This window comes from Nothobranchius furzeri, chromosome 1 (assembly GCF_043380555.1).
Source record: "Nothobranchius furzeri strain GRZ-AD chromosome 1, NfurGRZ-RIMD1, whole genome shotgun sequence".
Classification (NCBI taxonomy): domain Eukaryota; kingdom Metazoa; phylum Chordata; class Actinopteri; order Cyprinodontiformes; family Nothobranchiidae; genus Nothobranchius; species Nothobranchius furzeri.
In genome coordinates this window covers 85,052,330-85,067,527 of record NC_091741.1, presented here as the reverse complement: position 1 = coordinate 85,067,527, position 15,198 = coordinate 85,052,330, and the positions used below count along the sequence as shown (strand labels likewise).

Sequence of the window (15,198 nt, the reverse complement as noted above, 5' to 3'; positions counted from 1 at the left end):
TTCTCTTGTTTTATTTATTGTTTATTGTATCCAGAATTAAGACAACAGTACCCTCTAAAGAAAACTTGTTTCATCTTTTTGGGTCCATTTGCAACCGCTCGCTGTTTAAAAGCATCAGCCTTATGGAAGGTGCTCTTAGTTTTGAACCCATTACACCTTCATACAAAACAGATGAGAAGAAAAAATGCAGATAACGAAGAAAAAAGAAGACTTCAGGCTTGTTGAAGCTGGTGGATCAGGACAGTCTGCACATCCTGACCTAAAGGAAAGGGCAAAAAACAACCGTCTTTAAAAAAGAAAAAAGAAAACGAACAACAGGGAATGATGCTGCCAGAAGTACGTCAGCTTCGCCTTCTCAGGAGTTTGATGACTCACAGAATCAAGGCGCCCCACTGGCTGTTCTCTGAATCTGCTCTTTGAGGATGAGGATGCTCTGTCGCTGCTCTGGGGGCAACATGGCGATCTGTTCTGAGGTCAACTGTAGGACCTGCATGATTAGGGCAGCCTAAACCAGGACAGAAACAGAAAAACAATCATCTACTGTAATAATTGGTCCAGGTTGATCAGAACCTGCAGTGATGGTTCCAGTTCACCCACCTTCTCTTGGTCCTGTGTGGAGACCTGACTTTGTCCTGGGCTGAAGCCTCCTCCTGATGGGGGGACACCAGAAAGGCCAGGACCCTGCACAACAAACAAGCTCTTATTGGGAATTACAAACCTACTGATTTCTGCATAAGCTGTTTGACAGATGAGTCAGACTGATTTGAGTTCATATTTACAATCAAATAAATCTTTTCGTTTTGTGCACAAACAGAAAACAAGGACAGACCAAAAAATGCTGTTAGATGACCAAATTAATAAGTGTCAAATTAAAGAGCTGTTACCGGTCTTGCAGCTTGAGGAGCATTTGGTGGCATACCATGAGGGACAGGGCCTTGCATACCCTGCACCATGGCAACCCTCTGACCCGCCACTGGTCCACGAGTATCCATCGCCCGTGGATCACGGCCTGGAAGTAGAAACAAATGTCGTCCAGTCAGCCAAACTGATCTGAGGTCTGCAACAAATCTGCATAAATACAGTGCCATAGAGATATTATGGTTCTACCTCTGGTTTCCATTGGCGGTCCTCGAGGCTCCATCATTGGGGGTCCTCGTGGATCAATCATCATGGGTCGTGGTTCAGCCATCGGAGGTCCCCTCATTTCTGGAGGGGGGGCACCTCCCATTTGTGGTATATGTACAGGCGGAGCTTGGTGAGGGGGCGGAGCTCCCATGTAAGGACGACTAAATGTACACATTGCATTAAAAACCATTTTAATCTGTTAAAAAAAAAAATCCTACAAATGGTGTCTAAAGCTAAAATGGTCGATGCTTTCTCATTTACATGAATTTCTAATTTTAAAGTAATATTCCCAGCTAGCTTGGGCCTGAATACACTGGAGCCGATTTAATCTAAACGTGTTAAAAGACGTAAAAGCTCTAGCTCGTGCTCCAAAAGCCCACAGCTATTGAGCTAAAGTGAATCAGGTAAACAGCTTACTTGGGGTCGATGACATCATTGGTGACATTCAACAGAGTTCCTCCTCTGGGATCATTGGGACCATCTCCGAGCAGCCCTCTGGGGGGAATACCGCCTGGTCCTGAGGAGAGGAAACCACACGCTCAGCTTTTTGAAATTATTTAAGTGCAAAAACAACTCTGTCTCTAGAGGAGTTGAAATGTCAGACAGACAAAAGGAGTTTGTTAATTATCAGCCTAAGCACACAGGTGTTCAGGGACAGGACAGAAAAAAAAATTCCAATTTCATTTAGAAATGACCCAAAAGTCTAAAAACACAAAAACTTATATTAAAACAAGAAACCAGACATGAAATTGTCTGATTAAAACATATAAACGACAGCAAGCATGGAGAGCTCAACAATGATAATTGTTTCAGTCTGTAGAAAGTCTGGCTTAATTTAAAACACTTTGATTGTTACTGATCATAGATCCAGAATCAGAACACCTTCTGGCTGCTAAACAAGAAGTGCAGCTGTAATAGTGCACACCCGCATGCACGGATTGAAAGAACTCCATCTGGAAATGTTAGATTCAAATAAATAAGAAAAAGGTTGTTCAACCATCACATCCTTTATCTCACTGGGCACTTTATTAGGCTCACCTCGACAGATCCAACAAGGTGTTGGAAGCAATTCTCAGAGGTTCTGGTCCTTATTGACATGACATCATCACACAATTCCATCCATGATAAGAACCTCCTGTTCTACCACATCCCAAATGTTCTGGACTGGACTCAGATCTGGTGATTGTGGAGGTCTTTGAAGTCCAGTGAACTCATGCTCATAGTATAGAAACCAGTTAGAGATGATCTGAGCTTTGTGACAAGGTGCATCATCCTTCTGGAAGTTGCCATCAAAAGATCGGTCCATGTGGTCATAAAAAGATGGACATGGTCAGCAACAATACTCAGGTAGGCTGTGATGTTTCATCCAGGCTCAGGTGGTACTGGTGGTTCCACACTAGAGCTGGCTCCACTCAGCCTGGCCGGGTTGATTACATGCATCTTTAGGAATGCGGATGCGATTGAGCATATGGGTGGTCTCCCAAATTGGCTCAAAGATGTCATGAGCACATCTCTAAGTACATGGGTGGGGCAACGACCTGCAGAGAAGTCCACTGTGTATCCCTTAAATGAAACAAAGGTGGCTATGAGGAATGTTACTTTTGGAGACAAACTATTTAGAGACTCTGGTATTGCATTGTGCTCTGCTGTGTCTGTCCTGGCACAGCTCATGCCCGGCAGAGCAGTCTGTGTATGTGTGCTCTTCAGAGAGAGACAGAGAAAAAGAGACAGCTTCAGTTAGAGGCCTTGTTTCCTCCTCAGTGTCCAGAATGATAATGACTCGCTTATACTGGAAGCCCCCGCTGGCTGATTCTACCCATCAATCGGAGGCTCCCCCTAATGGTAGGCGTGAAGTTGAGTCGGCCAATCAGTCGGCAGTCGGTGTTGGACCAGTTCAGCCTGACCAGACTGCCTTGGGAAGAGGGCTGGAAAAACAGACCAACTTCCCGTGGAAAAAAATCCAGGCTATGTGGATGTGAAAATTTCCTACTGTACCCAGGTAGGATAGAGCCAGCGCTAGTGTGGAAGCCCCATAAAAGGTCCGGAGTGGGAGCAAAAAGGCCTAATCCCAATACTTGCACATCCACATTTACGCCCTTCAATCGCACGGTCCCAACCAGGGGTGCGAGTGCGCAGGGAGTCCCAATTCTCAAGTGCAGAAGTTGATCACTCTCCTTTTGCACCCTTGATCCGCACTTCACCAAAGTCTGCATGGATGTGGACTTGGGTGAAGTGTATTACCCACAATCCATTGCTGAGGGAGAACAGGCTCAATTCTTTTTCTGAACATGTACTTTCTAATGAAAGTAGCTAATTTTAGGAAGGTTAGTTGATGCTCTAAAACTTTTAGACAAAGCAGTAACTAATGTAAAATTATTTCAAATAGTTGTTTGAATGTTGTTTTTATTTATTTTTTTAAGTATTACAGCGACCAGCATCCCGGCAAGTATTGCGATTGATGGCCCAATGCTCCCTGTCTCAATTCAGCAATTATTTGCAAATTTGTACCACGTACTCGAAGCCTTACTGCACACTTCCTCCAAGTGCACTTTGCTGAAGACCAGGGTGCAGTGCGAGTTTTGGAATTGGGCCAATATCTCCCCACACTATTACACCATCAGGAGCTTGATGCATTGACACATGGCAGGATGGGTCTACGTTTTCATGTTGGTAACACCACATTCTGACCAAATCATCTGAATGTTGCAGCTGAAACCCAATCTCAGACCAGGAAACATTTCCTAGTCTCTTCTGGTCCAGTTCTGGTGATTCTATGTGAACTGTAGCCTCAGTTCTCTGTTGTTAGCTGACAGGAGAGACACCTGGTGTGGTCTTCTGCTGCTGGAGTCCAGCTGCTCCAAGATTCACCCTGTTGTGGTTCAGAACTGCTGTTGCTTTTTCATCCACATAACTCCTGCTCACCGGATGCTTTTTCTTTTTGAATAATTATCTATAAACCCTAGAGGTGGTTGTGGGTGAAAATCCCAAAGTCTCTGAAAAACTCAGACCATCCCATCTGGTGCCAACGACCATGTGATGTTCAGAGTCACTTAAATTCACTTTCTCCTCTATTCTGATGCTCAGTTTGAACTTCAGCAGGTCATCTTCACCACTTTCAGACATCTAAATGCATACTGCCATGTGACTGGCTGATTAATTATGTGTTAACCAATGGAACAGGTGCGCCAAACAAAGTGACCAGTGAGTGCATATTATAGTTCTAATCATTACCATTGCTAGTAAGTATTAGTGGTAGCTAAAAGCCCCGTCTGGGGACGAGCCTTGCAAATGAGCCTCTGGTGTAGAATACTTGTTAAAACCAAACAATTACCTTCATGCATGCATAACTAACTAATTAACGGGGTTTTTGTGCACACACTTAGTATTTAAGAATGATGTTGTAGTGTTCATTAGTTGGCATCCTGGCATCTTTAGCAGCTGTGTCACACTTGTGTTGAAGGAATTTATTCACATCAGTGTTTGCTGCTTTGTATTCTCAGAAGGTGTTTGTCTTCCAGACATTTATTTTACATGACCTGGAGAGCAGAGGGAAAGCCAAATCGTCTTATAACAAATTACTAGGAGTTTTAACAACATTAAATAAAATTTTAATAAGCCTAGCTTAAGAATAATAAAAATGATTTAAAACTGTTGTGTTCCAGTTCTGTATATTCCATGGCAACGCACATTGTTCTGAAATTCTGATAATGCTGACCTCCCGTTTGTTTCATGAGCAGGGATGACAAAAATACTAGATGCAGGGTGTCTAAATGGTGCACAAAAAAGCAAAAATGCAGTCTGCAAACAAGTGGAAAACCAACACTGATCCCACGATTTGCCTTGCATTTGGACAGCAGCACAATGATGGAGGACAGCAATACCTTGAGGCCGCTCAATAGCAGCTGGTCCGGTCGGTCCTGTGGGAGAATGCTGTAGGTTTCCTGAGCCAGCGTTAAGAGTGGAAAGAACAGGAGACACACGTCTCAAGAGAGCAAAGCAGCAGTTTGGAGCTAATGAAGTCATTTCATGCACACACATAAAAAAACAGGCTTTAAAGAGAGAGTGTTTCAGAACTAGAGTGTTACATGTGTTACATAGACAGAAATCAGCAAATGTTTGAGAGCAGGATGAAGACTAAACATTTTATTTACTACTGAGAAGCTTTGCTGATGGTTAGTCATTAGCTGAGGCTCTAGTGACACCTAGTGATCATGGAGAAGCATGACAGGGTAAAGCTTTGGCAGAAAGTGGATTCAGAATGTGTTCAGACTCTGAATTTCTGCACATTTTATTATTACCTGCTTTTATTTAGACAACATTTAGCATTTTTTAAAACTCCATGCAGTTACCCTAATCTAGCCTAAAATTACCAGGCTCCGGCTTGTCTCAAAACTAATTTTTCATGACTTATTTTATGGAGATGAAATGAGTTTCCATTCTGCATAGGAAACCTGGTTCTTCGGGCTGAGCTCCAACCATTAATGGGATCTTCATGTCATCTCTGGAACCAAAGCTCTTACGTATTTAGTTTCTTCTAGGAAAAAGCTTGGTGGCTACTCGGCTTCACTGAGTTTCTGGATGTTTCCAAGCTTTAGAAAATGATGCCCTGCTATGGATCTACATCAGTGTGTGAAGAATCCACCTTAAGTCATTACTACAGTTTAATGAGAGTTGGTTGACAAATGTGATCTTTAGGATAGGATTACTACACTTGTTCAATCTCCAACCTATCAGCAGCGGTAACCATGGTAACCATTTTATAAATTAGTAACAACATAACTACAGCTCTGTCTGTGCAGACAATTTGCAGCAAAATGCCAGCAGCTGATTCATGTCAGCATCCGTTCACAGACGACAGTCCACAGAGATTCGGTTCAGCATGGATGTCTCTTTGGACTCAACGTCATGGACGTGTGGCACTTTAGGCAGAAAACCTGTCTGCTTTAAGACGCATCTGTACAGACTCAACCAGCATCTTAAACTACCTCCTAAAGTGATCACAGATTAAAAGATGCAGATTTAAACGAAGAAGACCTAGAAGAATCCTGGCTGATTCCAGTTAGGTTGACACAAATCTGACATAAAAAGCACTTTTAAAGAATATTTTCTCTTCATTGGAAAATAAAGAGGATTCTGATACTTTGTGAATCTACAGCAAGAGGGTAAATAGTTTTAAAACAACTAATTTATTAAATAAAGCCTGAATAGGTAACAATTTACTCCACAAAATGGCAACACACAAAAATTAAACTTGAAACACAAAAGAAGCTTTTCCCCCAAAATGTAGTTTAAACATATATCCTGAATATATATTATTGAGTTTTTACTTACTCCAAACTACTTATATTTGCTCAATCAGCCAATTAACATCAACTTAACAGCAACAAAAGATGAGAACCTGAGCTACAGAGTGACAATAGAGCAGATATCATGCTCATGAACAACCTAACCAGCACTAACAACAAAAATCACAGACTAATAAAAAACGGACATACTGATCTTTCAACATCCATTTCTCGTAGTTATTACCTGGTGGTCCAACAGGTCCAGGTCCAGGTACAGGTCCGGGTCCAGGTCCTGGTCCTGCCATTGGTCCAGGAACACCCATGTTGGGGGGCTGCATCATCTGAGGAGCTCCGTTGACATGCATGCCAGGCTGATCGAAAGAGAAAGTAAACATTTATTTACCCAACTTCAAAATAACATCACCTAAATATTTCTTTCAGTGAAACACTTAACTAAAAAAAATCAATTTTATTATTAAACCTCATAAATGATAAGCTGATTAACAAATAATTATATTTACAAAACTGACATAAGCTTGGCTCACTCTTCATGTTCATACATGTCCAGGAGCCATATTGTTTGGTTATTTATTCTACAATAAAATATGTTTAGTCTGATTGGATATCAGGGTATCTGCAGGTTTAAGGGAGCCAAATTTAAGACTTTTTAAGACCTTTTTTAAGGCCACTTTGACCAAATTTAAGCAATTTTTTAAAATTTAAGCTATAATTCCCAGCTATTGCCTGGAACCGATGCTAACCACGTCGCCAACGTGGGATTAACCATCCAGTTACCATTAAACTTGCACTTCCCCATGGCGCAAGCTCCCACTAGCTTAACCAGCTAATGTGCTCATCTAAAAATAGCCCCCTTTCGCAACAAACTGAATGTGTACGGTTCCGCTTACGTCAAGATCGTACACAAAAAATGCTGAACACTAACTAGAAATTTATGAAAATTTTATAGAAATAAAAGAATCTTGTTTATTGGGTCTTTGGACATTTAAGACCTTTGGAAACTGTATTTAAGGATTATTTGTCATTTTTAAGGATTTTTAAGGCCTTAAATTTGGAAAAGCAAATTTAAGACTTTTTAAGGACCCGCGGATACCCTGGATATGTCTCATAAAGACCACCATCTTCACCTGTTGGACACTTAACAGTTTGACTATGAGACTATTACTAGGCTGTAATCTGCCTGTTTAAAGGGTAGTCACAGTGCAGTTTGGCTTTAGGGTGTGTAACGGGCTCTGTATGCAACTATAGAGGGAACAGGCGTGAGTGAGTGAGTAGCTAAAACTAAGCCACAGGTCTAGGGACAGTTGGTAGGAGGGAGAGGAAAACAAGGGTTATTAGCAGACCTCTGCATTGGAACTGGGGTCTTGCAAGATTCACAAGACCCAACACAAATCTAGCAGATACAGGTGGCTAAAATTAACCACAAGTCCCAAGATTATTGTTCAGATGGTGAGTACAGCTGAGGGTGGTACGGTAATTGAGACTGGTGAGTATAAAACGTGAGAAAAGGATGGAAATATCTGCCAGTTTGTTCTTCTGAAATATAACACTTTATGCATATAAGTGTTTGATCCTAAAGGACAAGTCTTTGTTTTGTTAATGAATGGGTTTGAGATTGGATGAAAATATTGCAAGAAAGCACAGTAATGGTCAGAGAATCAGCCGAAGTGGATTTTAAAGCTTCCTGTGTAGGCCTCTAGCGTGTACCACTCTGAACATGGACTACAGACAGCCGAGGACAGCGTTGTCTCAGGAGATTAGATGGACAATGATTTGTAACACTAATGGGGAAAAAGAGAAAAAAAAAACAGAGAAACCTGTGAATGGGGGTGATGCTGTGACAGATGAAAAAAGCACAAAATAAGAAACTTTGGATAATGTTAATATACAAAATGTACAATCTGATTTTTAAACTTTATTAAAAACAAACAAGTCAACCTAATTCTACTTTACCACCCCAGACAAATACCCAATAGGCTCATTTGACATAAATGTATTTTCTTTCATCCCTCTGGTGGAGGTGCACCGCCCTGCAGAATAAATACCAACAAGATCTGAAGCTGCTATAGCAGAACATCAAAGCCCAAGCACCCTATAAACCGGGTTTTCACACATGAACACCTGAGATCGCTGGGAGAGGGGAGGCGCTGCCCATTCTCACAGCAGATTCTCTGTGTTTTTAGAAAAGGAAACACTTCAGGAATAAAGTGTGTGTGTGTGTGTGTGAAAGACAGGACAAGGTGTTAGATCAGACTTGAAATTCTCTCTTCACTTGATCTGGTTTACACTTAACTGATAATTGCTTTAAAAAACTGCAGCAATAACAACGAACTAGCACAAAATATAAACGTAAATGTCACTGTGAATGTAACTATTTTATTCATGCTACAGCTGATATCTTCCAGACTTAAAGCTAGTTATGTGGGCTCTGCCAAAGACAGGGCCTGTGCTATTTGATGACTTGTTACATGCAGCGCTTCTAGAAAAGATTGAGAAAGAAAAAATGTTAAATGACAAATTACCTGCACATGTACATCACCTTTCAGAGTCCGAGGACTCCAAAGGACTTTACACTACACTGCATCATTCATCCATTCACATACATTCACATGCTGGTGATGATGAACAAAACCTGACAATCAGCCTGAATAACTCTGCAATAAAATCAAGATGTGGTGTGAATACGGCTGCTATGTTTTCATATTTTCTCACATTCCTTCTTTAAAGATAAGATGTGTAGTTTCAGTGTTTCCCTTACATAGGCGTAGCCGTGGCGGCCCGCCACGGCTGAAATCCCAGCGCCACGCCTGCAAGATCCTGTTTTATAGATTTTTTTTGCGCTGTTTCCCGAAGAAGCAGCGGGAACTACTCTGTTGTTGCTTGTGATCACAGCCGGCAGGCAGCAAGGAGGAGGAGGCAGGGCAGGGTGGTTACAGCTAGGGATGAGCCGCGGATAAAGCATTTTTGACTAATACGAGCAAGAAACGAGTAAAACTCGTAAATATCTGTAATCGTGCTGAAGAAAAATCCTCATTGGGTAACTGACTGCCTTCACGCTCTGCGATTGGCCAGTCAGATGGAGCGCCCGCCCCTCCCTACACACAAAACTCTGCTCCGGCCCACGCACACACACAGACAGCAACGGATCTCTGTGCTTGCTTCACTGTTGCTCACGTTTCTTCAGTACTCCCTAGGTTTTCTTCAGCTCGCCTCTTTTTCAGTTGAATATTTAAAGTTACTTTTTTCGTAACGTATGTTGTGCATTTGACAAGACAGAGCTGAAAACGGCTCATGCACGCGTCAGTCACTGCCTCCGCTCCGGTCGGGTTTTTTAAATTATTTTCTTCCAGTGAGGAAGCAGAGTCTGGGGACTTTGGGTTGGCCTCTCAAATCTCTGGTGCTGAGGTCACTGAGGTGGTTCAAAAGCTCCTCTGTGGCAAGGCTCCAGGGGTGGATGAGATCTGATCGGAGTTCCTTAAGGCTCTGGATGTTGTGCGGCTGTGTTGGCTGACTGCAATATCGCGTGGACATCGGGGGCAGTCCCACTGGACTGGCAGACCGGGGTGGTGGTCCCCTTATTTAAAAAGGGGGACCACAGGGTGTGTTCCAGCTACAGGGGGATCACACTCCTGAGCCTTCCTGGTAAGGTCTATTCAGGGGTTCTGGAGAGGAGGGTCCGTCGGATTGTTGAACCTCAGATTCAGGAGGAGCAATGTGGTTTTCGTCCTGGCCGTGGAACACTGGACCAGCTCTATACCCTTAGGGGGATCCTGGAGGGTGCGTGGGAATATACCCAACCAGTCTACATGTGTTTTGTGGATTTGGAGAAGGCGTTTGACCGCGTACCTCGGGGGCCCTGTGGGGGGTACTCCGGGAGTATGGAGTACCAGGCCCTCTGATACGGGCTGTTAGGTCCCTGTATGACCGGTGCCAGAGCTTGGTCCACATTGCTGGCAGTAAGTCGGGCTCGTTCCCAGTGAGAGTTGGACTCCGCCAAGGCTGCCCTTTTTCACCGAATCTATTCATAATCTTTATGGACAGGATTTCTAGGTGCAGCCAAGGTGTGGAGGGCATCCGTTTTGGTGGCCTGAGGATCAGGTCTCTGCTTTTTGCAGATGATGTGGTCCTGTTGGCTTCATCAGAACGTGATCTTCAGCTTTCGCTGGAGCGGTTCGCAGCTGAGTGTGAAGCAGCTAGGATGAGAATCAGCTCCTCTAAATCTGAGACCATGGTCTTGATTCGGGAAAGTGTAGAATGCCTTCTCCGGGTCAGGGACGAGGTCCTGCCAAGTGGAGGAGTTTAAGTATCTCGGGGTCTTGTTCACGAGTGAGGGAAAACTGGAGCGTGAGATCGATAGGTAGATTGGTGCTGCATCTGCAGTGATGCTGTCAAGCTGAAGAAAGAGTCCTATCAGGTCTTTTTGGCCTGTGGGACTCCAGAGGCAGCTGACAGGTACCGGCAGTCCAAGCGGAACGCGGCTCAGATGGTACCGGTCTGTCGTGGTGTAGAGAGAGCTGAGTCAGAAGGCGCAGCTCTCGATTTACCGGTCGATCTATGTTCCTACCCTCACCGATGGTCATGAGATTTGGGTAGTGACCGAAATAACGAGATCACAGATACAAGCGGCCGAAATGAATTTTCTCCGAAGAGTGGCTGGGCTCTCCCTTAGAGATAGGTGAGAAGCTCGGTCATTCGGGAGGGGCATGGAGTAGAGCCACTGCTCCTCCACATCGAGAGGAGCCAGTTGAGGTGGCTCGGGCATCTGGTCAGGATGGCTCCTGGACGCCTCCCTGGTGAGGTTTTCCAGGCACGTCCAACCGGGAGGAGACCTAAAGGTAGACCCAGGACACGGTGGAGGGACTATGTCTCTCACCTGGCCAGGGAACACCTTGGGATTCCCCCGGAGGAGCTGGCCCAAGTGGCTGGGGAGAGGGAAATCTGGGCCTCTCGCCTTAGGCTACTGCCCCCATGACCAGTCTCTGGATAAGCGGGCGGGCGGACGGACGGAAAGTTATTTTCTTGTTGAAACAGTTTTTTCTGTTGGTGTGCTTCTGCTAAAAACTGAATTTCCCAGAGGAAACTCCCTGAGTGATTAATAAAGTTCTACCTGAATTTAAATCTAACGTGCATCCATTTCCCACTTACCACAGGCTGAGGCTGAGGCACCGGAACGCTGGGCTGAGCAGGAGCAGGAGCAGGATTGACAGGTGGAGCTCCTCCACCCTGTCCACTGGACACCAACGGCTGCACCGTTGTTTGACGGTGAAGCATTTTCTGTACACCCCAAAAACAAGTGGAGAGAATGTTTCAATACCAAATCAGGAGCTTAAACTGTAATTATTCTAATTATAAGCATTGTGGTCAAGATTAACTCATTGGTAAGATTTGTGAGATTTCCTCATCCTCACCAGAGCAATCTCAGGGTCGACGATTCTCATTACGACCTGAGCCTGTAGCAGAGCATAGGCCAGCTGAGGGTTCTGCAGCAACATGTTCCTTGCTTCCTGGGGACTGTTTTGCACACACAGCTGGGGGAAGAAAATCCTTTAAATCTTCAAAAGTTAAAAACAGAACAATGACAATAAAAATCTCAGGTCCACAATAAAACACTAATTACCCTACTTTACATCCATCCCCATCTCCATTTCATTTCACACAATTTGACAAGTCTGTAACATCTTTGCAGAACAATAGACAAAGGTGTGCATAGAGATTTGTAGTTACCAATTCAAAACAGAAGCCCAAAACCCCCTCAGGGATCAGCTTCAGCACTATGGAGCAGTCCAGCTAGCAGGAGCTCTGGGGCAACAAAACACTTTCCCAATTGGGGGGGAAATATCAGCAGTGGGAAGTTTTCTTGGACTTAATGAAGCAGACTACCAACTGTGCAAAGAGAAGGTGTGTTTGGCAGCTGAGACAAACTGGCTGCACAGCACTAGTGCATAAAATAGCCATTTTTCTGCAGCTGTAAGGTGCTTTGTGTGACAATTTATATACATGCCATTATACAGTAAGCAGCATCATTATAGTCTAACTATTTTAGATTGCTTAATTTCAGTTCCAGTTTTCTACTTTAACTCTTTACCTGCCTACAAGTCATGTGATAGTTTGTAAACACCAACAAAACGCATATTGTTCAAAGTCAAAAACTTAGTTTATGCTAGATATTTATCATTGGCCTTGAGTAATAGTTCTGTGTTTTTATCTTTTCTTTGAATGTTCAATGGGTTTGTCATTCAATTTTAGCTATAGAACTTTAAAATTCACAGTTTTAATTGGAATAATGTTTTTCTTTGTAATTCTGACTTATATATCATGTAGAATAAATACATTCCTAACTCAAGAGACTAGCCAGTTTATATATATATATATATATATATATATATATATATATATATTGTGTGTGTGTGTAGTGAATATAGTGTAAAAGTCCATTTATCTCAGTAATTCAACTTAGACTGAGAGACCATCTAATGGCTCAGGAACCCTAAGCATTTTGTTATTTGCAGCTTGTTACAGAGTTGATTTATATTACTGGGGTTTTAGATTACATAAAATCCTGTATTTAGAATAGCTCAGAAAGGATTAAAATGGACATGCATTTGATCAAATAATAGATTTAAAATTAATCTGGTCAGAAATAGAAAGACGTTTGCCAGGTGGTGTTTCTGTGAACAAAATCATAACAGAGGCGACAATTCCACCAACCTTCATCTGCTTCATGAGTTCAAACATCTGCTCAGGTGGGAGACTGGCCACAGCTCTGCTGATGGACTCTGGAGCCTCCGCTGGAGCAACGCTGTCCCCATATGGAGACTCAATAATAGGAGCTCCTGTTCCCAAACCTGCAGGAGGATACAAGCTGCTGCTTTGTACAAACATCTCCTAACACAAAACCACGCCTACTTTTAAAAATGTTAAGTAATGAAATGAGAAAAGCTTACTTTTAAGTTCTTCCTTGTTTTTCTCACTGGCTGCGTTGTCAACTCTAAGAGCTCGACCACTGAACTCTCTCCCGTTCAGGTTCCGCATGGCACTGAGGGCTGTCTCCTGGTCCTGGTACTCACAGAACCCATATCCCTTTGGCTTGCCTGTCTCTCTGTCATACACCAATCTAAAAAGACAAGTCAGTCATGATTATACACAGATGTAACCTCACTGAAAGGGGTTCTGTTTGCTTTAAAACTAGAGAAGGCATGTAAAAGTAATTTAAAAACTAGTCTAGGTCACAGCCTCCTGGGGGGTAAAGAGGATGTGTATTCATAGGTGGTTTCTGCTCGTTAAGCAACAATAGACAGCTACAGTTCATAAGCTTGACCCTCTCATTTTCCAGTGAGAAGTGACAAAGCTCCTCGGATCAGAAGCGAAACGTCTTCCAGCAACCAAATAAGTCATGTTGCTGTTGCCTTCATTCGAAACCTATTAAAAACTAGTTCCTTCCTTCACTTACCTGAAACTGACAACAAGTCCGACTTCAGAAAATATGTCTTTCAGCTGCTCCTCTGTAGCTTCATACGGGATGTTTCCAACTAAAACAGCAAACAACATAAATATCGAAAATACGTGAATAACTGTATCAGTTTCTTTGTCTCCAATAAATTGCCGATGTTTATGTTCATTTATTTGGCAGACGCTTTTATCCAAGCAACTTACAATTTATAACCTATAGGGCATGTTGTGATCTGTGGGGGGAAACCGGAGTACCCGGAGGAAACCCACGCATGAATGGGGAGAATACGCAACTCCACGCAGAAAGGCCGCAGCCGAGTTTCGAACCTGCAACCTTCGTGCTGCGAGGCAACAGTGCTAATGCAGCCACCATGCAGCCCCAACATTAAAGCAACGCTACTCAGAGCATTGTTGTCCGTTGGCCTCAATTCATGGGCCTGTTATTTTTCCAACTTATCACGAACCAATTAAATAAAACTTCACATTTACAAGAAAGGAAGAATATTAATCTTACCAAACACTGATCGTAAAGACCGGTCGACGGCTGGGTCTCTATTGGCGGCGGCAGCTGCGGCTGCAGCAACCACAGAAGAGGCAACTATGTTCGCCATTTTGGGGACAGTGATTAGTGTGACACTAACGTATCGCAAGATGAGAACATCCGGTTGAAGAAAGGACCATATTTAAAATCAAACAGCGTGATCCTTCTCAACCTATTAGACATTATTTTTTCTCGCTTCTATATTTTTATATCATCCCATTGTACACATAACAAGCAATGACAAACACGTGCGAAGGAGAAATTAATATCGCTTTTCGACGGAACACAGGTGGCGCTGTTGCTACGGTAACCATTGGCACTGCCTTTTCCTGCGCTGAGGCTGAGATGGGCAGAAGGTTGAAAGTTTACTAACTCGTAATTCCCTTCTTAGACAGTAAATGGAGTACAAAGAGTTGCAAAGATGACACATAATTTCAGGTCAGTAATTAATATCTTTACTTTTAAATGAGCCTCTTAGCTAACAAATGTTCCTAAAACTAGCCGTTAAAATATGACGGGTGCTCTTGATTTTCAACTGTTAACACCTGTGGTGTTTGATAACTGCTAGAAGGAGCACATATTTGGAAAGTCAAAGCATTCGTTTTTATGTTGTGAACCTTTAGTGACGCTCTTAGTTTAAGAACTATTACATCGGCGGACGTGTGTGCACATACATATATATTTTCCTAATTACCCTTTTTGCAGAATTAGCACAAAAAAAATTAACAAATCTGGTATTTTCTACTGACCACTGATTTATTTAAATTGTTTGCCAGCTCA

General features: G+C 43.0%; 1 protein-coding gene across 2 annotated transcripts; it reads right to left on the bottom strand.

The window, feature by feature from the left end:
• On the bottom strand, positions 1-14,543 carry cstf2 (cleavage stimulation factor, 3' pre-RNA, subunit 2). 2 transcript variants are annotated; one of them, XM_015948198.3, is made up of 14 exons: positions 14,392-14,543; positions 13,879-13,957; positions 13,373-13,542; positions 13,137-13,273; positions 11,837-11,956; positions 11,574-11,702; positions 6,655-6,781; positions 5,007-5,066; positions 1,543-1,642; positions 1,108-1,286; positions 885-1,009; positions 598-681; positions 376-505; positions 1-259 (listed from the first exon to the last, which is right to left on the bottom strand). In XM_015948198.3, the coding sequence occupies exons 1-13, from the start codon at positions 14,486-14,488 to the stop codon at positions 380-382; spliced, it is 1,533 nt and encodes a 510-aa protein (XP_015803684.1). In that variant the 5' UTR covers positions 14,489-14,543; the 3' UTR covers positions 1-259; positions 376-379. The 2 variants fall into 2 exon arrangements, with proteins under 2 accessions (XP_015803684.1, XP_015803691.1); XM_015948205.3 differs by lacking the exon at positions 5,007-5,066 and having other exon boundaries at positions 14,392-14,542.
• Between the last annotated feature and the right edge of the window lie 655 nt (positions 14,544-15,198).

What these genes read in the sequence shown, in the direction of transcription:
- cstf2 (XM_015948198.3), bottom strand. Translation starts at nt 14,488, where the DNA reads ATGGCGAACATAGTTGCCTCTTCTGTGGTTGCTGCAGCCGCAGCTGCC. An exon ending in CTCCTCAAGCTGCAAGACCG is followed by an intron (nt 682 to 884) that starts GTAACAGCTCTT and finishes TTTGTTGTGCAG; the next exon opens with GGTCCTGGCCTTTCTGGTGT. An exon ending in CCACACAGGACCAAGAGAAG is followed by an intron (nt 506 to 597) that starts GTGGGTGAACTG and finishes GTCCTGGTTTAG; the next exon opens with GCTGCCCTAATCATGCAGGT.